Here is a 24,370-nt window from a genome sequence, read left to right on the forward strand (position 1 = left end):
GCCAGAGACAGTGGTGGAAACACTCAAAAGACACATCAGAGGGACGGACTGTAGCCCCTTGGGGAGCAAGACGGATGGGTTGGCCCGAACTCTGAGGTCAGTTCGTCCTACGGTTGGTCAGCGGTAGAATACATACTTTGTCCACCAGCTCAGTGGTCCCACAACATGACTGTGGGATAATTAATGAAACTGGACATACTTCTCTGGGGCCCTGACTGATGGTGTTTGTATGGTGCCTGAGGAGGGACATACTTCTCTGGGGCCCTGACTGATGGTGTTTGTATGGTGCTTGAGGAGGGACATACTTCTCTGGGGCCCTGACTGATGGTGTTTGTATGGTGGTTGAGGAGGGACATACTTCTCTGGGGCCCTGACTGATGGTGTTTGTATGGTGCCTGGGGAGGGACATACTTCTCTGGGGCCCTGACTGATAGTTTGTATGGTGCCTGGGGAGGGACATACTTCTCTGGGGCCCTGACTGATGGTGTTTGTATGGTGCCTGAGGAGGGACATACTTCTCTGGAGCCCTGACTGATGGTGTTTGTATGGTGCTTGAGGAGGGACATACTTCTCTGGGGCCCTGACTGATGGTGTTTGTATGGTGCCTGGGGAGGGACATACTTCTCTGGGGCCCTGACTGATAGTTTGTATGGTGCCTGGGGAGGGACATACTTCTCTGGGGCCCTGACTGATGGTGTTTGTATGGTGGTTGAGGAGGGACATACTTCTCTGGGGCCCTGACTGATGGTGTTTGTATGGTGCCTGGGGAGGGACATACTTCTCTGGGGCCCTGACTGATAGTTTGTATGGTGCCTGGGGAGGGACATACTTCTCTGTGGCCCTGACTGATGGTGTTTGTATGGTGCTTGAGGAGGGACATACTTCTCTGGGGCCCTGACTGATGGTGTTTGTATGGTGCCTGGGGAGGGACATACTTCTCTGGGGCCCTGACTGATAGTTTGTATGGTGCCTGGGGAGGGACATACTTCTCTGGGGCCCTGACTGATGGTGTTTGTATGGTGCCTGAGGAGGGACATACTTCTCTGGAGCCCTGACTGATGGTGTTTGTATGGTGCTTGAGGAGGGACATACTTCTCTGGGGCCCTGACTGATGGTGTTTGTATGGTGCCTGGGGAGGGACATACTTCTCTGGGGCCCTGACTGATAGTTTGTATGGTGCCTGGGGAGGGACATACTTCTCTGGGGCCCTGACTGATGGTGTTTGTATGGTGGTTGAGGAGGGACATACTTCTCTGGGGCCCTGACTGATGGTGTTTGTATGGTGCCTGGGGAGGGACATACTTCTCTGGGGCCCTGACTGATAGTTTGTATGGTGCCTGGGGAGGGACATACTTCTCTGTGGCCCTGACTGATGGTGTTTGTATGGTGCCTGAGGAGGGACATACTTCTCTGGAGCCCTGACTGATGGTGTTTGTATGGTGCTTGAGGAGGGACATACTTCTCTGGGGCCCTGACTGATGGTGTTTGTATGGTGCCTGAGGAGGGACATACTTCTCTGGGGCCCTGACTGATGGTGTTTGTATGGTGCCTGAGGAGGGACATACTTCTCTGGGGCGTGGGCCGTGCAGGACAGGGGCTTGTCACCGGGGTCAATCCAGGGCTGGGTGGGCTGAACAGTGCAGGGGATCAGAAACACGGTGTACTCCCCAGAGTAGTCCTTCCTAAAACAGAAACAACATACAGCCAGCCCTTAAAAGTATTTTATAACCCCTAACAAGCCCTTCACAAACCCTTACAACCACTTTACAATCACTTTAAAAGTCCTTTCAAGCCCTTTAAGGCCCTTTACAAGTCCTTTCAAGCCCTTACATTTAAGTCATCAAGCGGATGTACTGACAGAACCAATAGGTTTCAGTGCCTGACTCAAGGCTACAGCACAAGCGTATTGTAACAGGGTTGACAGAGCCTGGCTCAAGGGTACAACACAAGCCTATTGTAACAGGGTTGACATAATCTGGCTAAAGGCTACAAAACAAGCCTATTGTAACAGGGTTGACAGAGCCTGGCTCAAGGGTACAACACAAGCCTATTGTAACAGGGTTGACAAAGCCTGGTAACGCAGCTGACTCAACTAATTATCCAGAACAACAAGGCATGTTGACGCACGGAACAAAAGCCTGCACCCAAGAAACCCTTAACACCCTCAGTTAGCTCCAGAGCTGTCAAGAAGCTTTAAAGGACTTTATATTCAGTATAATATTATAAAACAAAAATAATTATAAAATATAGGCAATAAACATGTACAGTCAATAATATTAATAGGCAACACTATACACTCTATAGCTAAATGGTTTATTGCTGATTCTCCATGACTGACCTGCTGTAAGAGGAAGTGGCTCTCCAGAGCTGATATGGGGAGTCAAAGGACTGGGCACTCCAGATGAGCTGCATGTCAAACTCCACCCCCCCCAGGTGGTCAGGGGCCAACAGGTGTGACCTGTGACCTGGCAACGTGTGATGCTCCGGCACAAACTGACCCCTGAACTTGGCATGTGTTTTGAACTCGATGACCAGGCGGCCATCTTCTCGGATGTAGATCCTGATGATCTGGAGTCTGGCTGACAGGACGCTGTCTGTCTGGATCCCTGGTGGACACAACCAGAAACAGCAGAGTTCAAACTAAACATCACAAGAAAATGGAGCTACATAGGTGTAAAATACGCACACACACACACACACACACACACCTGTCCTCCACAGCACTGTGTCGTAGAAGAAGGAGAAGTGCATCTCTGTGTGGTGTTCCAGAGATGCCCAGCCCCTGGGAGCAGTGACGTAGATATATGACACATAGAGAGGAACCTGCACGGTCAGGAACGACTGGGCCGAGTCACGCACCTGGGGGTATTCATAACACATGACATGCCAGGACATAAAGAGACCTGATGCACAGACTGGCACACAACCGCCACGGTCATAATCAATCCAGGACAGTCCAGCATGCTGTCACTGGAGAGGAATATCATAGGTCCTATCCGTGTTGAATCACATGACTGGGAAACCAAATACAGATCAAACAGACTGAATCAGAAAGGACAAACAGGCTGCTGTGGTAGAATGATAGTCTCTACACACAGAGGCCCAACTAGAATGAAATCCCACCAATTCCTCCCAATGGCTATAGGATTTTTATCTAAATTGAATGGGCAGGTTTGTCCAAACCTTTGACTGGTACTGTACGTCAAACAGGTAGATCCCTAAGACCTCCTCCAAGACTCCAAAATAATGAATGAATGGATGGATGGGTGGAGGAACGGGTGGGTGGAGGAACGGGTGGGTGGAGGAACGGGTGGGTGGAGGAACGGGTGGGTGGAGGAACGGGTGGGTGGAGGAACGGGTGGGTGGAGGAACGGGTGGGTGGAGGAACGGTGTTTTGATCCTCGGCTGCTCCTCCTACCTGGAAGTCGGCGGTGACGGAGCCTCCACAGACATCTATAAGCTCTGTCATGTCGTAGTAAGCATCAAACGTCCAGATGCAGCTCTTCAGGTTCAGGTGCTTGTACAGCAGGATGCTCTTAGCCTCTCGGACGTTGGGGTTGAACTGATAGGGTCTGTCATAGCCTGGCCCCAGGGAGATACTGTCATAGGTCACGTCATCCAGGAAACCAGCCTCTGAAACAAACCACGGGAGCACACAAACATTATTAGAATACATGGTCCGTGTGTGCATGTGCAAGTGTGTGTGTGTGTGTGTGTGTGTGTACTCACCTGAGACCCCCTGCAGTTGTTTAAGAGTGACCAGGTTGGAGCAGATGTGTTGTTGTCTGTAGACGGACTCTGACAACAGGAAGTGCAGGTTGTGGAGCGGCATGGTGGACACCAGAGGCAACATACCATCCTGATGGGGGATCTGCACCGAGATGTGAATACTGCAGAAGAAGAAAGCACAGTTAGAGATGTGAATACTGCAGAAGAAGAAAGCACAGTTAGAGATGTGAATACTGCAGAAGAAGAAAGCACAGTTAGCGATGTGAATACTGCAGAAGAAGAAAGCACAGTTAGAGATGTGAATACTGCAGAAGAAGAAAGCACAGTTAGCGATGTGAATACTGCAGAAGAAGAAAGCACAGTTAGAGATGTGAATACTGCAGAAGAAGAAAGCACAGTTAGAGATGTGAATACTGCAGAAGAAGAAAGCACAGTTAGCGATGTGAATACTGCAGAAGAAGAAAGCACAGTTAGAGATGTGAATACTGCAGAAGAAGAAAGCACAGTTAGCGATGTGAATACTGCAGAAGAAGAAAGCACAGTTAGAGATGTGAATACTGCAGAAGAAGAAAGCACAGTTAGAGATGTGAATACTGCAGAAGAAGACAGCACAGTTAGAGATGTTGATACTGTAGAAGAAGATGACAAATCAGTTAGTTAGAAATTTAGATTTGTGTGTGTGTGTGTGAGGTCCCATGTAGCTCAGAAGGTAGAGCATGGCATTTTAATGCCAGAAGTTGTGGGTTCGACTGTAAGTTGCTCTGGAAAAGGGCGTCAGCTAAATGACAAAAATGTGAACAAGTCCTGAGCTCACCGGTTGGGGTGCTCTTTATGTTTGACGTCCAGGTACTTCAGTGTGGCAATGAATGACTGAGCCTGGAATCCTCGGGCAGTTCCCGTGGTGACAGGGGTGTGGCAGATGGAACCCTCTGTGCCGATGGTTGCTATGTTACTCCTCAGAGGAGTTCCAAGATGGCCAGCCTTTTCCCGGGCCTGGGCTACGCAGCGCACATGGAACCGCCGAGAAAAGTAGATACTGTCCAAGACCTGAGGTGAAAACAGCCTGGGGGTTAGTTACACAGAGAGACAGTCAGGTAAAAACAGCCTGGGGGTTAGTCACACAGAGACAGTCAGGTGAAGACAGCCTGGGGGTTAGTCACACAGAGACAATCAGGTGGAAACAGCCTGGGGGTTAGTCACACAGAGACAATCAGGTGGAAACAGCCTGGGGGTTAGTCACACAGAGACAATCAGGTGAAGACATCCTGGGGGTTCGTCACACAGAGACAGTCAGGTGAAGACATCCTGGGGGTTAGTCACACAGAGACAGTCAGGTGAAGACAGCCTGGGGGTTAGTCACAAAGAGACAGTCAGGTGGAAACAGCGTGGGGGTTAGTCACACAGAGACAGTCAGGTGAAGACAGCCTGGGGGTTAGTCACACAGAGACAGTCAGGTGAAGACAGCCTGGGGGTTAGTCACACAGAGACAGTCAGGTGAAGACAGCCTGGGGGTTAGTCACACAGAGACAGTCAGGTGAAGACAGCCTGGGGGTTAGTCACACAGAGACAGAGCAGACCTTTAAATCTGCCAGTCAGTCAGTCTTCTCCACTCACCATATGGTTGACACCAGTGTAAGGTGTGGTGTCAGTGACCGTTTCGAAGGGGGACCGGGCCCCATGGGTGTCGGTGGGAGACGCCACCTCCCAGGAGAAGTGAACACTGCTCTGGTTGATTCCTGCCTCCTCACAGAGCTCTCTCATCACAGAGTATTTAGGGTAGTGGGGGTCACATGGGGTCACACACACCAGGGGGTAGCCAGGTGACGGCTGCTTCTTACTGCCTTCTTTGGAAACCTCAGCCACGTTGTCATAGTCTGACAGAGAAACCACCTGGGAGAGATGGCAGGGCGGGAGGGAGTTAAACCAATGGAGGCTATTTGAGAACCAGGAAAACCTGGGTGCAAGTAATCAGCCACCTACCACAACACTGCCATATACTGAGATAAGTAACAAGCATTAACATTTTATTGAGCAATATCCCTTACGATGGGCGTGGCTGGTAAGATGAGACTCCCTGCAGCTTCTTGGTCTAGGATGGTGACAGTTGCTGTGCTGATCTCTCCAAGCACTGCCTCTACTGGGTCGTCAGGGCCAAGGACCAATGAGAAGGACTCATGCCACTCCCGATCCTCATTGGACAGAATCTCCACTTTGAAGACGATATGGTCCATGCCTTTATGGAAATAAGAGTGTTGTCATGTATCTTACAATGTATGTTGGACAAAAGTGATATCACAAAATATCATATTTGATTTCCGGTCAAATCCCTTTAAACTCGTTTGCAGACAAATTTGCGGAAGGTCAGATTGTCCACTCTGTCTAGGCCTCGATTAGCCAACAAAAAAATTACAAGAGGCCTGCAACATTGTATGAGGTTAAACAATACATAACTCATGAATGTTCACAATACATTGATATTTCAAGGTCAAGCATAACATATTTTAAACAGAGGTGTTTTTTTGTATAACAAGCTAAATGAAGCAGGCAGCTAAGTCCAAACTTGGGAGCTGGAGGGTTTGTGCAAAAACAGACAACAAAACAGCTAGCTAGTTAGCACAATTTATAACCTTGTAAACCGATCTCAACCAGTCACTTCAGGGCAGGGATGTGGAACCATCCGTTGGTGTTGGTTAAAGAAATATAGCGCTGAATTGATAACAAAGCAGGTTGTCTTTGCTTGGTAAAGTAATGGGTTGAAAAACTAAAGATACTAAAAAGATGTTTTAAATTAATGGTTGTTTGTCCAATCAATCAACTATTATTTTCTACATGTTCTAGCGGCAGGGAACCACCAGTCCCATAGATGGCGCTGCTGGATTGGGGTCATTTTGGAAACAAGTTCAACAATAAAGCAAATATCTATGGACAACTTTTATATATACATTAACAATACTGCATCAATAAAAAGCAGAATTCATATGAAAGGTGTGATTTTGATGTGATCCTAGGAAAATAAGTCACGATGCTTGATGTCAATTACATGTCATACGATTTAAAAAATGGGACAAAAATAGACAGGGAATTAATTGTCTTTGAGCTTATAGATTATTTCTGGAAAGACATAAATAGAGAGTTCATTTATTATATCCTTAGCACCATTGTGAAGAGAAACTGATGAGCAGAGAGTAGTTTTAAAGATTAAAAAAAATATATATATTGTATAATTTGTTACTCAGAAAAGAAAATCTCTTGCATAGACAGAAATATGGTTTTGATTTAGCTAATCTAGCTAGTATGGAATGATCTAAACCTTTATTTGTTCCCATCTAGTCAGTCTGGCAGTGGTTTTTATTTTGTTCACTGTGTCCCTCGAGACCAGAGAATACCCTAACATCTTTATTCATAGACATCACATCTATCTGGTTCTTTTAGAATACTGCACTACACTACCCATAATTCTCCTCATCAATAAGTCTTAAAGGTCTTACTGACCAGGAGTAAACTTGAGGACTCTACTCTTGGGGTTGTAGTCCACTCCGGACTGGGCAGATCCGTCCCGGGTGCTGCAGCGGACCTTGGAGGTACGGTCCTGGTCCCCTGTTCTGATCACCTTGATGTTGAGAACCTCGATACCATCCGGACCTGGGGGCTCCCGCACCTGGTATGACGTCTGTTCAAACTCTATGGTGGGGGCTGGTGTAATAACACAACACATTATTACTATAAATAACATTATTACTCTATGGTGGGGGCTGGTGTAATAACACAACACATTATTACTATAAATAACATTATTACTCTATGGTGGGGGCTGGCGTAATAACACAACACATTATTACTATAAATAACATTATTACTCTATGGTGGGGGCTGGCGTAATAACACAACACATTATTACTATAAATAACATTATTACTCTATGGTGGGGGCTGGTGTAATAACACAACACATTATTACTATAAATAACATTATTACTCTATGGTGGGGGCTGGCGTAATAACACAACACATTATTACTATAAATAACATTATTACTCTATGGTGGGGGCTGGTGTAATAAAACAACACATTATTACTATAAATAACATTATTACTCTATGGTGGGGGCTGGTGTAATAACACAACACATTATTACTATAAATAACATTATTACTCTATGGTGGGGGCTGGCGTAATAAAACAACACATTATTACTATAAATAACATTATTACTCTATGGTGTGACCTGGCGTAATAAAACAACACATTATTACTATAAATAACATTATTACTCTATGGTGGGGGCTGGTGTAATAACACAACACATTATTACTATAAATAACATTATTACTCTATGGTGGGGGCTGACGTAATAACACAACACATTATTACTATAAATAACATTATTACTCTATGGTGGGGGCTGGTGTAATAAAACAACACATTATTACTATAAATAACATTATTACTCTATGGTGGGGGCTGGTGTAATAACACAACACATTATTACTATAAATAACATTATTACTCTATGGTGGGGGCTGGCGTAATAAAACAACACATTATTACTATAAATAACATTATTACTCTATGGTGTGACCTGGCGTAATAAAACAACACATTATTACTATAAATAACATTATTACTCTATGGTGGGGGCTGGTGTAATAACACAACACATTATTACTATAAATAACATTATTACTCTATGGTGGGGGCTGACGTAATAACACAACACATTATTACTATAAATAACATTATTACTCTATGGTGTGAGCTGGCGTAATAACACAACACATTATTACTATAAATAACATTATTACTCTATGGTGGGGGCTGGTGTAATAACACAACACATTATTACTATAAATAACATTATTACTCTATGGTGGGGGCTGGCGTAATAACACAACACATTATTACTATAAATAACATTATTACTCTATGGTGTGAGCTGGCGTAATAACACAACACATTATTACTTCAAATAACACAGCAGTGCCTCCCCTCTCAACCTTTTCTGAAATTGGTCCTGAGACCCTATGTGCAAGCAAATCCATCTGTTAACCTTGCTTTTAGCACAGTAAGTTATGCTTATTTTATGCTGTTGCTTACCTAAGCTAAGCATTAATGTAATCGCCAGACGCATTTCCACTAAAATATATAATAATAGCGGAATCAACAACTTCCCTGCTATGCATAAATAAATGACAGATCTCTCGTGTTTAATGATTTCCAGGAGGGGGGCTGATGTGTGTTTCACGCAGAATCCTAAAATAGGCTTTATTGTACTTGGTGTCTTGATCAGAGCACAATGGTAGGAGATGGTAGAAATATTGGATCAGAGACAAGCAACTTTCTAATTTCATTTACATGTGCTACAAATAGATTCCGCCAGTCATTGTGGTAATTTGAGGGGAGACATTTAAGGGCCATGCTATACCCTGTTCTAATGGACCACCTTGGAAAAAGACAGCTCCTGCACTTCAAATCAAGCACTGTCCATATCTTACAATAAAACAGAAAGTCCTAATGCACTGCATTTTAAATATAAAACATTCCAAAACTGCAATTAATCGCAATTAACTATAGATGTTTTTCTATTTTATTTTTATCATTTGACAGCACTACTATAAACACAAATAATTTTGTAATAATCTTGTAGTTGAACAAGAATTTTTACACTGAGTGCCCATCTTTGTTGTGTCTTTTTTGTTTCTAATTTATTTTACCTTTACACAATGACACAAACAATATCTCCCTTATGAAAATAATAATTTACAGTACAACAGTTCCAACAAAAAATAGAGCTTCAAAACAGTAGATACCATATCCTCATTTGAGCCAGTTTGTAAAATATCTTACAGAATGTGTGGGAGAGAGAACTTTCCTAAGAAAGGAACATTTCTATGAAAGATGTAGATATGTAGTGAAAGGACTTAATGAATCACTTGCTTGTTATAACAGACAGGTGTGACAGACCTCATCACATAGTAGAAGATGACAAAGAGACAATTTCTAACCACATTCTTTCATTCTTTGTTTGGCAACATATCAGCCTTGGAGTTGAGTATACTCATCATGTCAACTGCAACATCACCTCTCTCATTAGTAGCAGAACTACACCGAACTCTATAAACAATAACCTGATACATTCTATCTTAAGGAAAATCAAAGTATTATGAAATAATACTTTGATTTTTTGAAGTTTTATGAAATTCAGAAGCCTTTTTTAAACTTGCAACAACAGCATGATCAAAGAAGATACGGCATCAGTAAGATCAACAACGATGCACATTCAAAGGGAGAAGTGAAGAAACAGAAGAGTTAGGGGTACTATCTGCTTACCATCCTCGTCGTTAGTGATGGTTACCGTGACGATGTCATTAACCCCCACCATGGCCCCTCTCCAGTGGTCTCCCAGCGGCGTCCCAAGATGCACCTGGAACTCCTCTTCTGGCTCGAATACAGAGTCGTCATTGATGTTCACCGTGCAGTTCTTCACCTGGAACATTGCATGTAATTCCCATTGACATGGAGATCACCGATTGGTCCAAACCTCAGATAAGAAGCTGTTACATCACGTTATACATCCTTCATTTGACAGTGTTCATCCTGGGAAGCATCTACAACATGTAACTTTATAAATGTCAGTGTGTGTGAGTGTGTGTGTCTGTGTCTTTGTCTGTGCGTGTGTCTGCGTGTGTGTGTATCTGTGTGTGTGTGTGTGTGACTGTCTGTGCGTGTGTCTGCGCGTGTACGTGCGCGTCCAACCTTGTCTCCTTTGAGGAAGGTGATGCTGGATTCGTCTGCGTTCCTCCTCTCCTCAAAGTCGTCCATGACCAGGGCGGACATTGTCCTGGTGAAGCAGCGCACCGACGACTGGACCGCCAGGTCCCCCGTGCGAACGATGGGGATGCTGAGCGCGCCCTCCATCTCCTTCACCCTGTACGCTGTCTTCTCAAACTGCATGCTGGGAACTGGGAGGACACATTTTGAGGGAATTAGCTCTTCTTATCTAATTATATATCTAAATTAATTCAGGGTGTTACAATACTGTCAACAGCAAGCATATCAAAGTGAGATTATCTAAAATAGGGAACTGATCTGAGATCAGCACGGCCAGGTTGAGACAGGTCACGTACGGTCCATGTTGTCAGTGATGACCACAGAGGCTTCGAAGGGTTCCAGAAGCACTGCTCCTTGAGGAGAGGAGAGGAACACCACAAAAGACTCTGTCCCCTCGAGAGCCGGAGTCTGAATGTCATCCATGATGGTTACACTGCATGTCTGGAGAGGAGGAGAGAGAGAGAGAGAGAGAGAGAGAGAAAGAAAGAGAGAGAGGAGAGGTGGAGAGAGAGAGAGGAGAGGTGGAGAGAGAGAGGAGAGGTGGAGAGAGAGAGAGGAGGTGGAGAGAGGTGGAGAGAGAGAGAGAGGAGAGGTGGAGAGAGAGAGGAGAGGTGGAGAGAGAGAGAGGAGGTGGAGAGAGAGAGAGAGAGAGAGAGAGAGGAGAAGAGAGGTGGAGAGGAGAGAGGTGGAGAGAGAGAGAGGAGAGAGAGACAGAGGTGGAGAGGTGGAGAGAGAGAGAGAGAGAGAGAGAGAGAGAAAGAAAGAGAGAGAGGAGAGAGAGAGAGGAGGTGGAGAAGAGAGGTGGAGAGAGGTGGAGAGAGAGAAAGAGAGAGAGAGGAGAAGAGAGGTGGAGAGAGAGAGAGAGAGAGAGAGAGAGAGAGAGGTGGAGAGAGAGAGAGGAGAGGTGGAGAGAGAGAGAGAGGAGAGGTGGAGAGAGAGAGAGAGAGGAGAGAGAGAGAAAGAGAGAGAGAGAGGAGAGGTGGAGAGAGAGAGGAGAGGTGGAGAGAGAGAGAGAGAGAGGAGAGAGAGAGAAAGAGAGAGAGAGAGGAGAGGTGGAGAGAGAGAGGAGAGGTGGAGAGAGAGAGAGAGAGAGAGAGAAAGAGAGAGAGAGAGAGGAGAGGTGGAGAGAGAGAGGTGGAGAGAGAGAGGTGGAGAGAGGTGGAGAGAGAAAGAGAGAGAGAGAGGAGAGGTGGAGAGAGAGAGGAGAGGTGGAGAGAGAGAGAGGAGAGGTGGAGAGAGAGAGAGAGAGAGAGAGAGAGAGAGAGAGACGACAATTAATTGTTCACCGCCGATTTTTCTAATGAAATGATTTGAAGCTGCATATCGAACACTAATCTAAACTCCCATAATGCATCAGAGAGCTGTAAGTTCTAACAGGACTGCTGACGGAGCCCATGGGGCTCTTCTTCACCTCCATCGTCCTGCCGGCTTTGAACTCCACCTTCTTGGAGGATGGGATGTAGTCCAACCCAGGGGTGGCAGAAGGTGGGTCAGCGGGCCGCGTGGCGCACCACACAGAGGTCACAGAAGACAGGTCACTGCCCTGCCTCAGTACCGGGATCTCTATGGTGCCTGGAGGTCAAGGGACAGGGGTTAATATTCCACATGAGGTTTATCCACACAGGGGCAATTAAGAAAACCACAGGCCAAATATCACCCGCACAATATCAATCCCACATCTGAATGGGTTCCACAGCCACTGAACAAAAACCCACCGATGTCTTCACTGAACGTAAACGTGGCGTTGCCCAGGGATACCGTGGAGGCGTCGTTGGGCCCGTCGATGACCACCTTCGCTACTTTCAGGTCGCCCACCCGGGCGTTGTCCGAGGCATCTGATAGGTGGAGCTCAAACTCCTCGGAGAGTTCGTATTCGCTGTCATCGATGAGCTTGACATCGCAGGTGGACATTGAGACGCCAGGACCAAAGATGACCCGGTTGTCTCTGGTCATCCCGCGGGTCTTATAGTCAGAACCCGACTCCAGGGCATGTAGACTGCTGCCCAGAGCAGATTTTGGAACAGTATAGCAGAGAGCAGAAACCAAACTGCTAGTGTCGCCTGGAGGAAGAGAGAGGGAGGAGATGAAGAAAGAAAAAAAAGAAGGGTAAGGATAAGTTGGAGCATAGATATAGAATGAATAGAACTTTTTCTAAATTCAAAACAATTATAGGCTATTGAGTGGACTGATGACTCTTTAGAAAGTACCAGTTAGGAGAAAAGCAGAGAAAATAATAAAGTGAAAACAAGAAGTGCACCCACACTTTATTGAATAAATCAACTGACATACAATAAATTAGTCACACTGATCTACATCAATTACAGTTGTTGGAAAAAAACTACATTGCCATTGCAATACGTTGTAGCCATGTGTTCCTGGAAGTTTACCAGTCAGGTTGTCCCAGGTTACAGGTTACAGGTTCCAAACCCATTCTATAAATTCTTATTTCTAGAGTTTACAGGTTCCAAGCCCATTCTATTCATTCTTATTTCTTGGGGTCACAGGTTGCAAACCCATTCTATTCATTCTTATTTCTAGGGGTCACAGGTTGCAAGACAATTCTATTCATTCTTATTTCGAGGGGTCACAGGTTCCAAACCCATTCTATTCATTCTTATTTCTTGGGGTCACAGGTTCCAAGCCCATTCCTTTCATTCTAATTTCTAGGGGTCACAGGTTCCAAGCCCTTTCTATTAATTCTTATTTCTAGGGATCACAGGTTCCAAGCCCATTTTATTTAATTCTTATTTCTAGGGGTTACAGGTTCAAAGCCCACTCTATTCATTCTTATTTCTAGGGGTCACAGGTTCCAAGCACATTTTATTTAATTCTTATTTCTAGGGGTCACAGGTTCCAAGCCCATTCTATTCATTCTTATTTCTAGGGGTTACAGGTTCCAAGCCCACTTCATTCATTCTTATTTCTAAGGGTTACAGGTACTGTACGTGCTCCTACATACGTCTCCCTGGATTCATGAGCTGTCCTGCTTACCCTTTCGCTCTACGGGAAGGTGAATCAAGCCAGTACTCTCGTTGACGTGGTAGGTCTTCTTGTCAAACTGCAGCGTAGGCTCATCCTCGGTGTCGTTGATGTTGACGCTGGCACGTGTCACCGGACCCAGGAGGGCATACACGGGCATGCTCAGCTCCACCTGGAAACTCTCTACACCCTCAAACACCTTGTCATCCTGGATCACAATGCTACACACCTTGGTGTCCTCGCGCTCATCAAACTGGACCTAATGGAGTTTGTATCAAGAATATGGTTTAAATGACAATTATTTCCCAGTAACAAAAGAGAATCAGAAAATCATTAAACTTTTCTAGCTTAATCAAAACATGAATCAATAAATCTACCAAATTTAGTAAAAAACAATAATAGTCACAATAAAGAAAATAAACGTCACCTGTCCAGCGTACTCTACGTAATCCTGCCGCCCTGGCCGGGAGTCCACGCTGGACGTGGCGCTGCCCTGCTCCGTACGACACAACACGATGGCATATTGGTTGAGGTTACCCGTCCGCTTCACAGTGACCGACACGGTGCCAGCCTTCTCACTCACGTTGTAGCTGTTTGGGCACAGAGGCAATAATACATGTACAGCTTTGAGAGGTTATAAATGCCTGATACAGGCCTCGTGAGACGAGAGTTAGAGGAACAGAGGTTATAAATGCCTGATACAGGCCTCGTGAGACGAGAGTTACAGCATCAGAGGTTATAAATGCCTGATACAGGCCTCGTGAGACGAGAGATACAGCAACAGAGGTTATAAATGCTTGATACAGGCCTCGTGAGACGAGAGTTACAGCATCAGGGGTTATAAATGCCTGATACAGGCCTCGTGAGACGAGAGTTACAGCATCAGAGGTTATAAATGCCTGAAACATGCCTCGTGAGACGAGAATTACAGCATCAGAGGTTACAGGCCATGTGAGACGAGAGATACAGCAACATATGTTATAAATGCCTGATACAGGCCTCGTGAGACGAGAGTTACAGCATCAGAGGTTATAAATTCCTGATACAGGCCTCGTGAGACGAGAGTTACAGCATCAGAGGTTATAAATGCCTGATACAGGCCTTGTGAGACAAGAGTTACAGCATCAGAGGTTATAAATGCCTGATACAGGCCTCGTGAGACGAGAGATAGAGGAACAGAGGTTATAAATGCCTGATACAGGCCTCGTGAGACGAGAGATAGAGAAACAGCATACTGTACATAGAAATACCATGTAAACAACCACTCCACATTGGAAGCAGAAATGGAAATGCCATTTGTTTACTTTAAATAATAACATATTTCAGTGTTACCTAATGCCACCATGAACAGAACCATAACAATGTTTCTGATAACAGATATGAAGGCACTAATTAAATTGCTAGAATGTTCAGAAACAAATGGCTTGTTATGGCTTGAAAGTGGGTCTCTTGCACTATTGTGGATCTCCAAGCCCCCATTCTGTTGAGTTTTCCTGGGACCTAAAGTTTCCTCTAACTTGTAACACTTTCAAATTGTGAAGAAATCCCTTCTGTATCTCACCTCTTGTGTTGGAAGCTGATGAGGGACCACTGAATGTGGAACAGGTTATCAGAGACCATGTTGGGCTTGCTGTCCTTCACCAGGAACTTAAAGTTGTCCATGGTCTCTGCCACGCTCTCCTCGCGCAGCACGTAGCGAATCAATCCAAGGTTAACGTCAGCTGCAGGACAGGAGGGCGTTGGCAAAACGTTAGCACAAAGTGGGAGCAAAACGCTAGCTAGCGAGGCAACACAGCTGCCTTATTAAATATCACAGAAGAAGACCAAAACAGGCTGCCTCCCCTGAAACACACACATAGAAAACCTCAGAGACCCGTACCCTGTGTGAAGGAGACGATGGGCTGGCCAGGCGTCAGTTTGGTCTCCAGGAAGCCGTGTTGGGGCTCGGAGGTTACCTCATAGATGAGCTGCCCGTCGTCTGTGTCAGGGTCCACAGTCAACAGCTCCTTCTTACTGATCAGGTTGGTGGCCTGAAACATCAATCATCCATAAACCCGCCTCTCAGCCTGAGGTCAGAGGTCAATATGTTTACATTCCTGATGGTTGTTTCTTTACAGGTCTATTCCATTTAGCAGGGTTCTGTTCTGTAAGGTGCTGTACAGTATGTGTGTATTCTGGTCTGCCCCCTCTTATTCCTGTTTCAGGACCCTGACCAGTGTGTGTGTGTGTGTGTGTGTGTGTGTGTGTATTTGCATATGTGTGGGCACGCAAGCATTTTTTTGTGCAAATAGGGTTTCTTTGTGGGTTAAGTGTTGGGCTGTGTTTTCCTCCTCTAACCAGGAGTCTGAGTCAGACCAGCAAACATGAAGAGCAGGCTGGTTATTGTCTTTCAGTCAGGGTCAGACGGCAATTAGCCAGTCAGCCAATCAAATCAGCCAGTCAGCCAGCCAGCCAGCCTGCCAGCCAGTCATGTTTGGTGGGCAGGAAATGAGAAAATGAACATGAGAAACAGAAATTTGTGACTCCCTAAATATCCAGTAGAGGGAGCTAACGTGACAGAAACTGAATGACAATCTATGACAGCCTCTTTCTACCCGGCCATAGACCAACACTCACACCCGCTGACCCCGGCCGTAGACCGACACTGACCCCCGGTGACCAGGCCGTAGACCGACACTGACCCCCGGTGACCCCGGCCGTAGACAGACACTGACCCCCAGTGACCCCGGCCGTAGACCGACACTGACCCCCGCCGTAGACCGACACTGACCCCCGGTGACCCCGGCCGTAGACCGACACTGACCCCCGATGACCCGGCTGTTGGAGGCTGCATCTGAACATGGTTACCTTGTTGTCCAGATACTCCAGCCACTGTAAACCCAAGTTGGTTACGATGCGAGGTGTCCCATCATCAACGGGCAGAATGTCTATCTTAAACCTCTGGGGAGCCGCCGTCACCACCTGGACAGAGACAATTAAAATGACAGACAGAAAGTAAAACAGACATGCTGACAGACAGAAAGAAAGACAGTAAAAAAAGTTTAAAAGGAAAGTTTTGGGTGAGGAACAGAGGTGTTCAATTGGCAGTGGTCTCTTAATTTGAACCCTTCTGTTCCTCACTCAAAACTTTCCTTTTCAACTTTTTTGGAAAGGAAAGAAAAAGATGCAGTGGTCTCTTCATTTTTTCTGGCGCTGTATAGACAGACAGACATCCTGACAGACAGACAGACATCCTGGGAGACAGACAGACATCCTTAGACAGACAGACATCCTTAGACAGACAGACATCCTGACAGACAGACATCCTGAGACAGACAGACATCCTGACAGACAGACAGAAAGACAGACATACATCCTGACAGACAGACATACATCCTGACAGACATACATCCTGAGAGACAGACAGACATACATCCTGAGAGACAGACAGACATACATCCAGAGAGACAGACAGACATCCTGACAGACAGACATCCTGAGACAGACATCCTGAGACAGACATACATCCTGACAGACAGACATCCTGAGAGACAGACAGACATCCTGACAGACAGACAGACATCCTGACAGACATCCTGACAGACTGATTCTGACAAACTGATTCTGCACACACACTCACTTCCTTGTCCCCCTCCTCCACCATGAAGAAGACATTGGTGCCGTCAGCCACGGTGAAGGTGAACCTGTCCTTCAGGGAGTTGCTGCCGTCATGGTTGTAGCTGACTCTGTTCTGGTAGATGTCATCCATGGTGAAGGTGCTGGTCTGGCGGTAGTGCTTCCCGTTGTGGGTCCGCTCGATGGTGCCATGACGAGGAACCTGGACCACGGTGAAGGTGAGGGAGTCCTCCTGAGGGACGGGGGAGAGAGGGAGGTAGGAGACAGAGGAAGGCAGGGGGGCAGGGGGAGGCAGGGGAACAGAGGGAGGCAGGGGAACAGAGGGAGGCAAGGGGAGGCAGGGGGCCAGGGGGAGGCAGGGGGCCAGAGGGAGGCAGCGGAACAGAGGGAGGCAGGGGAACAGAGGGAGGCAGGGGAACAGAGGGAGGCAGGGGAACAGAGGGAGGCAGGGGAACAGAGGGAGGCAGGGGGCCAGAGGGAGGCAGGGGAACAGAGGGAGGCAGGGCAAAAGAGGGAGGCAGAAGGAGGGGGAAACTCAGTCATGTTTGGGCTTCTGTAGGCACAGTGTTTGCGGAAGCGTAAGACATTTCAGTTCCCGTTCAGTCTCATCATGACGACTTCACTGCACTGCCACCACACCCACATGACAACAGTGGAGCCTGGGTTGTCTTCCATTGACCACCTCAGGGAGTCTGACACGACTGCAGGGCTTTTCATATTAACTTACTGATCATTGTCATTTAAAACAGTAACCAATTGGTATCCAGAAACTATTTCATATTTATTGAAGGCTGCAGTGTAGTGGACAATGTTAATGATTTACCTCTGTGTCGGCATCAGTGGCCTTTAGCTCAAATTCGGTGATGGTTTTCCTGACACCCTCCTGAACCCTCATCCCAGGAACCACCAAGACAGGCAGGGAGTCATCTACAGGCCGAATAGTGACGTAGAACGTCTGGGCCACCTGTAGATAAAACACACAACCCAGGGAACAATCTCAATACAATATTATTATTATTATTATTATTTTAAAGAAAGCCAAATACAGACACAACCTAAATAAAACCGTAGCAAACTTAAATACCACACACAGTAACCTAAATACAACATAAACTGAACTCTGTCAATGTCTGCGAAACATATACAAAATATACCATTAACCATATAAAGACTTGAGAGCACTGCAGAAGAGCACTGCAGAAGAGCACTGCAGATGAGTCCTGGTAAACATGAAGCTAGCAATTGGTTAGAACAACTCACTGTAAGTAACACTTACAAATGAAGATGGCCTGTGGTTTTCTTACAGTAAGTTGGAAGGAAAAGCAAAGGAATTCCCTCAACAGACTGTACCAGGGCCCTCGTCCCAGTTAGTGAAGATATCTATCCGGATTCTGGCTATCAGATAAAGTTACATGCTTGGAAATAGAATGAATAGAAGATGGGTCTCCATTCAAGTCATGTATTTGTCCATTCTATTCATCCAATTCCTACGTGTTTAATCCAATATGCGAAATCCTCTGGAAACTGGGCCAAGGTTAGGGACTGCAAGTAAATGTGCCTGTATCTGTAATTCTGAATGTAAAACAGATCTCACTCTGCTGTGCATTAATAATAGTAAAGATAATAGAGTGACAATGATATCTGTCACCTCATACTGCAGTATCTAATCAAAAGGGGAACATTGTATCGAGTCTTACACTGACATACAACGTGTTAATTTACAGAAGGGACGTTAAGCCTCTAAGACATTAAGGCACACACACACACACAGACACACAGACACACACAGAATTTGATGCAGACAGAAAGACAGACAGAGAGCGTGAAAGAGACATGGACAGAAAGAGACTGAAAGAGACATGGACAGAAAGAGACATGGACAGAAAGAGACATGGACAGAAAGAGACTGAAAGAGACATGGACAGAAAGAGACATAGACAGAAAGAGAATGAAAGAGACATGGAGAGAAAGAGAATGAAAGAGACATGGACAGAAAGAGACTGAAAGAGACATGGACAGAAAGAGACTGAAAGAGACATGGACAGAAAGAGACTGAAAGAGACATGGACAGAAAGAGATATGGACAGAAAAAGACTGAAAGAGACATGGACTGAAAGAGAATGAAAGAGACATGGACAGAGAGAGATCATGGAAGGACAGAAACCCTCTCATCAGTCATCAGATCTTGTGGTACATATGTTGATAGGTGTAAAAATTGAAAGGATTACAGGATTGGCTACTTTACATGAGGCAAAGATGCAATCAGATATTGGTGGTATAAGGAAGACAACCAATCCCTCTTTAGAATGAGCAAACACAGAATCCTCATTGGGGTATATTATATATACAGTATCAGTCAAAGGTTTGGACAAACTTATCCATTCACTTGAATGGGTATATATTTATACATACATAAATAGAACATGGCGCATGAAATCTATCAAAGGAGGCACAGCAAAATATATTTACATTTCTAAATTAAACTATTCTCCAGTTAAATAGATGTGTTGTCCTTCCTGCTTTAGACATGGACAACATGTATTGGCCCTAACATTGGTAGCTCTAAAAACTATATTTCAGCCTTTGCCCTTCTACAACATGTTTAAAAAAGGCATTCAGGTGAAAAGTTGGTGGCAGAGGGAATTATATTTAATTCAGCCAATTGTGACATGGCTCAACAACCATTTACACTGAGAGGTCAATCAATCATAACACGGTACAACAACCTTTTAAGCACAGGGCTCAACCAATCACGACACGGCTCAACAACCTTTCACACAAAGCAGTCAACCAACCTGGAAGGCCAGACGGCCTTTAGCATCTCTACTCCAGCCCCTTTGCTGCTCATTAGGCTGCAGTAGAGGCACGTTATAAACAGAGTGCGTCTGTTATCTCATCAACCCCGTCAGAACAGGGTGTGCTATTTTGTTAACCCATTCAGAACAGAGAGTATGTGTGTGTTATCGCTTTAACCCCCTCAGAACACTGTGTTGTGTTACCTCATTAGCCCTGTCAGAACAGAGTGTGTGTTTTATCTCGTTAGCACAGTCACAACAGAGAGCGTGTTGTTACCTCATTAGCCCCGTCAGACACCACGAAGGAGAACTCATCAGCGTGTTTCTCTTCTTCGCTGGTGTGAACGTACTGAATGCTACGAGAGGCAAGGTCAGCCTGGGAAAAGGATGTGATGCGAGTTCCTGTAATGGGAGGAAGTTAGCATTATCTCGTTAGCCTTATCTAGTTAGAATGATCTAGTAGGCATTATCTAGTCAGCATTATCTTTGTAAGCTTACTTCATAAAATAACACAGTAAGCTATTTAGCAGTAGGTTCCATTGCCCCAGACTCATAAAAAGCTGTTTAAATTACGACAAAAGGTTCACTACTCCAAACATGGAGCTTGTGGTGTAAAGTTATATTTGGACTTTGAGGATGAGAGCTTAGGATGAGTGTGCCACCAAGTATTATTTAAACATGCTGTGCGTATGGAACATCATCCCTTCGTGTCCTCTCTGTCCCAGTGGGTCTTATATTCAGACAGAAAACCTAGTACACACACACAGATCTTCATCATCTGATACAATAACCTTTGGGAAGTCAATCACCTCATCATAAAAAAAAACGAATTTCAGTTAAATAGGTCTTTACATTTCAGATTGGCCCTATTGTTCACAGAGACTTTCAGCTGTCTATGAAGACAGTGTGTTGTGGTAGTTGAGTGGTCCAGGGGGGTAATGGACAGCTGGGCTCTGGTGGTGACGTAGAGAAAATATGAGGAACTGGGGTGAGCTCATTAGAGCAGTCTTTATATTCACGTGTGTAGACCAGATTACGGACTAATTTCAATCGGATTAATCACCTTAGCCCCTTCTCTGTTTACACTTCGGATTGACATTGACGCTACTACAATTTGCAAACAACAACACTGAATTGTCATTAATCGAGACTTAATAAAGTATTAATTCTGAAAACTCATTCTTGGGAAAGATTTTTATCCTGAGTTATCTAATTGGTATTCTCCTGGTATTCCATGTTGCCATGTATACTAACCAGGTTCCCGGGGCTTAAGAAGTATAACAGGCCCACAACATCACAGATCCACCACCTTAATTCACAGTGGGGATAAGGTTCTTTCTGCATGACCATGGTTGTTTTTACACCGAACACACATCTGGTGTTTGTTGCCAAAAAGCTCAATTTAACACGATTGTTATTCGTTGACATCTTAGGCTTACTTCTAGAAACATTTCCAAATAACTTATTGACTTGGAGGTGGTCTCTAATCGCAGGATTGGAGTCTTGGTGACTCCAAAATGTAGCCAACTTCTGCAATTCTCTAAGTGTGATGTATTCACACACTGCCCGTTCTTCTCACTGTGTGTGGGGGCAAAATACACAGGCATCCTCTTCAGTTAGGTTCATCACTGCTCCAGTTGTTTTACATTTTAATTATTGACCTAACGGAATATGTGGGTATTTTCAGGCATGCAGATATCTTTTTAATAGCTACTGCCTGGTTTGTAAAGGTCAACAAACTTTTGTCTCATTTCATTTGTGTGTTCTCTGGCCTTTCCCATGTTGATGGATGACTAAGGGAGTTTAGCCTATGTGTCACCTCATATTTATACCCCAATGAAACAGGATGTCAGGGATGATGACGACGACTTAAGAATTCACAAAGACACAGAAGAATTTTAAAGTGTCTTTAAAATCTGAATATAAATCAATAACATTTTGTTCCTAACATTTTCTAGGGCTGTAATAAATGTATATGTTTTCTTGATGAAGATTACATTTTTCTTTGAACACTTAATGTAAAGGTAAGTTCATATGATATTTTCAATGTAAGATCAGGCTGATAAAAACAAGCTTTTTTTCTTGTGCACATTTACCAATGACAATACTTCTTAAGGGCCCTGCAGGTGTGTGCATGTGAGGGTGTACCTGGCTGGTTAGAGTGCTCCAGATGACCCAGGACAGTTTGTTTGGTGATGCGGTACACCAGATCTCCTGGCTCAATGTCCAGGTCTGTGGCAGACAACTGCAACGTGGTCAGCTTTTTCACCGAGTTCTCATCCAACACCAGGCCCTTGTTCACCGACACAGAGGGAGGAAGGCGGTCCTCTGGGGAGGGAGGCGGGGCATAGGGTATGAATCGACACCACGGCAGTATAAAGAACAGGCCGGAGCTGGTGACGGTCACATACCTAGCACGCTAATGAAGAAGGACTGGTCGATCACTTTGTTGCCCTCTGGGTCCACCAGGTTGAACTTGAAAGAGACGCTCCCTCCTCTCTCTCCCTTTGAGTGACTGTACTCCAACAGACCTGCAACACACACACAGGCAAATGCACATACACGCGCGCACACACAGAAACACATGCGGGCAATCGGGAAACATAACCGTCAATTCATTCCTCTTACTCAAAAACACATCCATTGACTTTCAAAGGTGTCTAGAGCATCTGTAGCGGTATAAAGGCACGGAGAGGACCAATCCAACATTGTGAATTATTCATCATTAATTTGAAGAACTGGGAACTAATCTATGAGAAAGTCCACAGGCCATTTTCCCCAGAAAAAGATTTCTGGTATAAATTATTGAATATTATTGAAATTGAGGAGGAGCAGGTTTTCAGAGAGAGGGAGAGAAAGACAGAGTCATACCTTTATTAACCTCCTCCTGTGTGAAGCTCTTGATGGTCCCTTTGACTGACAGCTGGTCCTGCCCTTCCCTTTTACGGAGCAGCAGTCTTCCTACTGGAGGGTCTTTGGTCAGAACGTAGCGCAGCTGCAGGTTGTTCGAGTCTGCATCCAAACCCTTCAGGTTCTGATCTGTGATCTTAGATGAGGAGCCTGACAGGAGGACATAGAACAGAGAAAAAGTCACTCACTACTGGATGTCGAGCTGCTCAGCTGAAACAATAGACAGCCTGCCCCAACTGGAGAGCACAGAGGAGGGGAGAGGAGGGGAGTCAGTGCTTCCTAAGTCATTCTATGGGTCCATCCCAAGTGGAATCTATATTTCTCTTCCAGCTTATAACTGGAATACCTGGTCTAAGCTGCTGTCACCGGAGCACAAACCCAGCCACAGCATGGGTTAGAATCCATTGCACTGTTTCAGCACATACAACATAGCATAACATGCATAAAAAAAGGGTGACGGTATGTTGTTCTGTACTAGGACTAGAACTGCAGGGGGAAGGTGTGTGGTTCTGTACTAGGACTAGTACTGCAGGGGGAAGGTGTTGTTCTGTACTAGAACTAGTACTGCAGGGGGAAGGTGTGTTGTTCTGTACTAGGACTAGTACTGCAGGGGGAAGGTGTTGTTCTGTACTAGAACTAGTACTGCAGGGGGAAGGTGTGTTGTTCTTTACTAGGACTAGTACTGCAGGGGGAAGGTGTTGTTCTGTACTAGAACTAGTACTGCAGGGGGAAGGTGTGTTGTTCTGTACTAGGACTAGTACTGCAGGGGGAAGGTGTGTTGTTCTGTACTAGAACTAGTACTGCAGGGGGAAGGTGTGTTGTTCTGTACTAGGACTATAACTGCAGGGGGAAGGAGTGTGGTTCTGTACTAGGACTAGTACTGCAGGGGGAAGGTGTGTTGTTCTGTACTAGAACTAGTACTGCAGGGGGAAGGTGTGTTGTTCTGTACTAGGACTAGTACTGCAGGGGGAAGGTGTTGTTCTGTACTAGGACTAGTACTGCAGGGGGAAGGTGTGTTGTTCTGTACTAGGACTAGTACTGCAGGGGGAAGGTGTGTTGTTCTGTACTAGGACATGTACTGCAGGGGGAAAGTGTTGTTCTGTACTATGACTAGTACTGCAGGGGGAATGTGTGTTGTTCTGTACTAGGACTAGAACTGCAGGGGGAAGGTGTGTGGTTCTGTACTAGGACATGTACTGCAGGGGGAAAGTGTTGTTCTGTACTAGGACTAGTACTGCAGGGTGACGGTATGTTGTTCTGTACTAGGACTAGTACTGCAGGGGGAAGGTGTGTTGTTCTGTACTAGGACTAGTACTGCAGGGGGAAAGTGTTGTTCTGTACTAGGACTAGTACTGCAGGGGGAAAGTGTTGTTCTGTACTAGGACTAGTACTGCAGGGGGAAAGTGTTGTTCTGTACTAGGACTAGTACTGCAGGGGGAAGGTGTGTTGTTCTGTACTAGGACTAGTACTGCAGGGGGAAGGTGTGTTGTTCTGTACTAGGACTAGTACTGCAGG

The 24,370-nt window shown here is 45.4% G+C and overlaps 1 protein-coding gene across 4 annotated transcripts in view; it reads right to left on the minus strand.

Moving 5' to 3' along the window:
• Positions 1–24,370, minus strand: part of fras1 (Fraser extracellular matrix complex subunit 1) — a 189,835-nt gene that overhangs the window by 4,096 nt on the left and 161,369 nt on the right. For 2 of the 4 annotated variants that reach the window (XM_034296446.1, XM_034296445.1), the window contains 25 exons: positions 22,817–23,005; positions 22,357–22,476; positions 22,094–22,273; positions 20,223–20,347; positions 17,974–18,114; positions 17,155–17,382; positions 16,383–16,496; positions 15,415–15,565; positions 15,097–15,256; positions 13,963–14,125; positions 13,548–13,794; positions 12,272–12,616; positions 11,968–12,128; positions 10,853–10,997; positions 10,482–10,687; positions 10,056–10,212; positions 7,222–7,422; positions 5,775–5,962; positions 5,344–5,619; positions 4,544–4,776; positions 3,730–3,890; positions 3,419–3,633; positions 2,709–2,859; positions 2,339–2,606; positions 5–1,682 (listed from right to left, as the gene is read on the minus strand). In XM_034296446.1, the coding sequence (XP_034152337.1) occupies positions 98–1,682; positions 2,339–2,606; positions 2,709–2,859; positions 3,419–3,633; positions 3,730–3,890; positions 4,544–4,776; positions 5,344–5,619; positions 5,775–5,962; positions 7,222–7,422; positions 10,056–10,212; positions 10,482–10,687; positions 10,853–10,997; positions 11,968–12,128; positions 12,272–12,616; positions 13,548–13,794; positions 13,963–14,125; positions 15,097–15,256; positions 15,415–15,565; positions 16,383–16,496; positions 17,155–17,382; positions 17,974–18,114; positions 20,223–20,347; positions 22,094–22,273; positions 22,357–22,476; positions 22,817–23,005 (6,110 nt within the window). In that variant the 3' untranslated portion in view covers positions 5–97. Of the gene's footprint in view, positions 1–4; positions 1,683–2,338; positions 2,607–2,708; positions 2,860–3,418; positions 3,634–3,729; positions 3,891–4,543; positions 4,777–5,343; positions 5,620–5,774; positions 5,963–7,221; positions 7,423–10,055; positions 10,213–10,481; positions 10,688–10,852; positions 10,998–11,967; positions 12,129–12,271; positions 12,617–13,547; positions 13,795–13,962; positions 14,126–15,096; positions 15,257–15,414; positions 15,566–16,382; positions 16,497–17,154; positions 17,383–17,973; positions 18,115–20,222; positions 20,348–22,093; positions 22,274–22,356; positions 22,477–22,816; positions 23,006–24,370 lie in introns of those variants that run through there. The other 2 variants (XM_034296447.1, XM_034296448.1) reach the window with 2 other exon arrangements.

The sequence above is a fragment of the Esox lucius genome, chromosome 13 (genome assembly GCF_011004845.1).
Source record: "Esox lucius isolate fEsoLuc1 chromosome 13, fEsoLuc1.pri, whole genome shotgun sequence".
Taxonomy (NCBI): domain Eukaryota; kingdom Metazoa; phylum Chordata; class Actinopteri; order Esociformes; family Esocidae; genus Esox; species Esox lucius.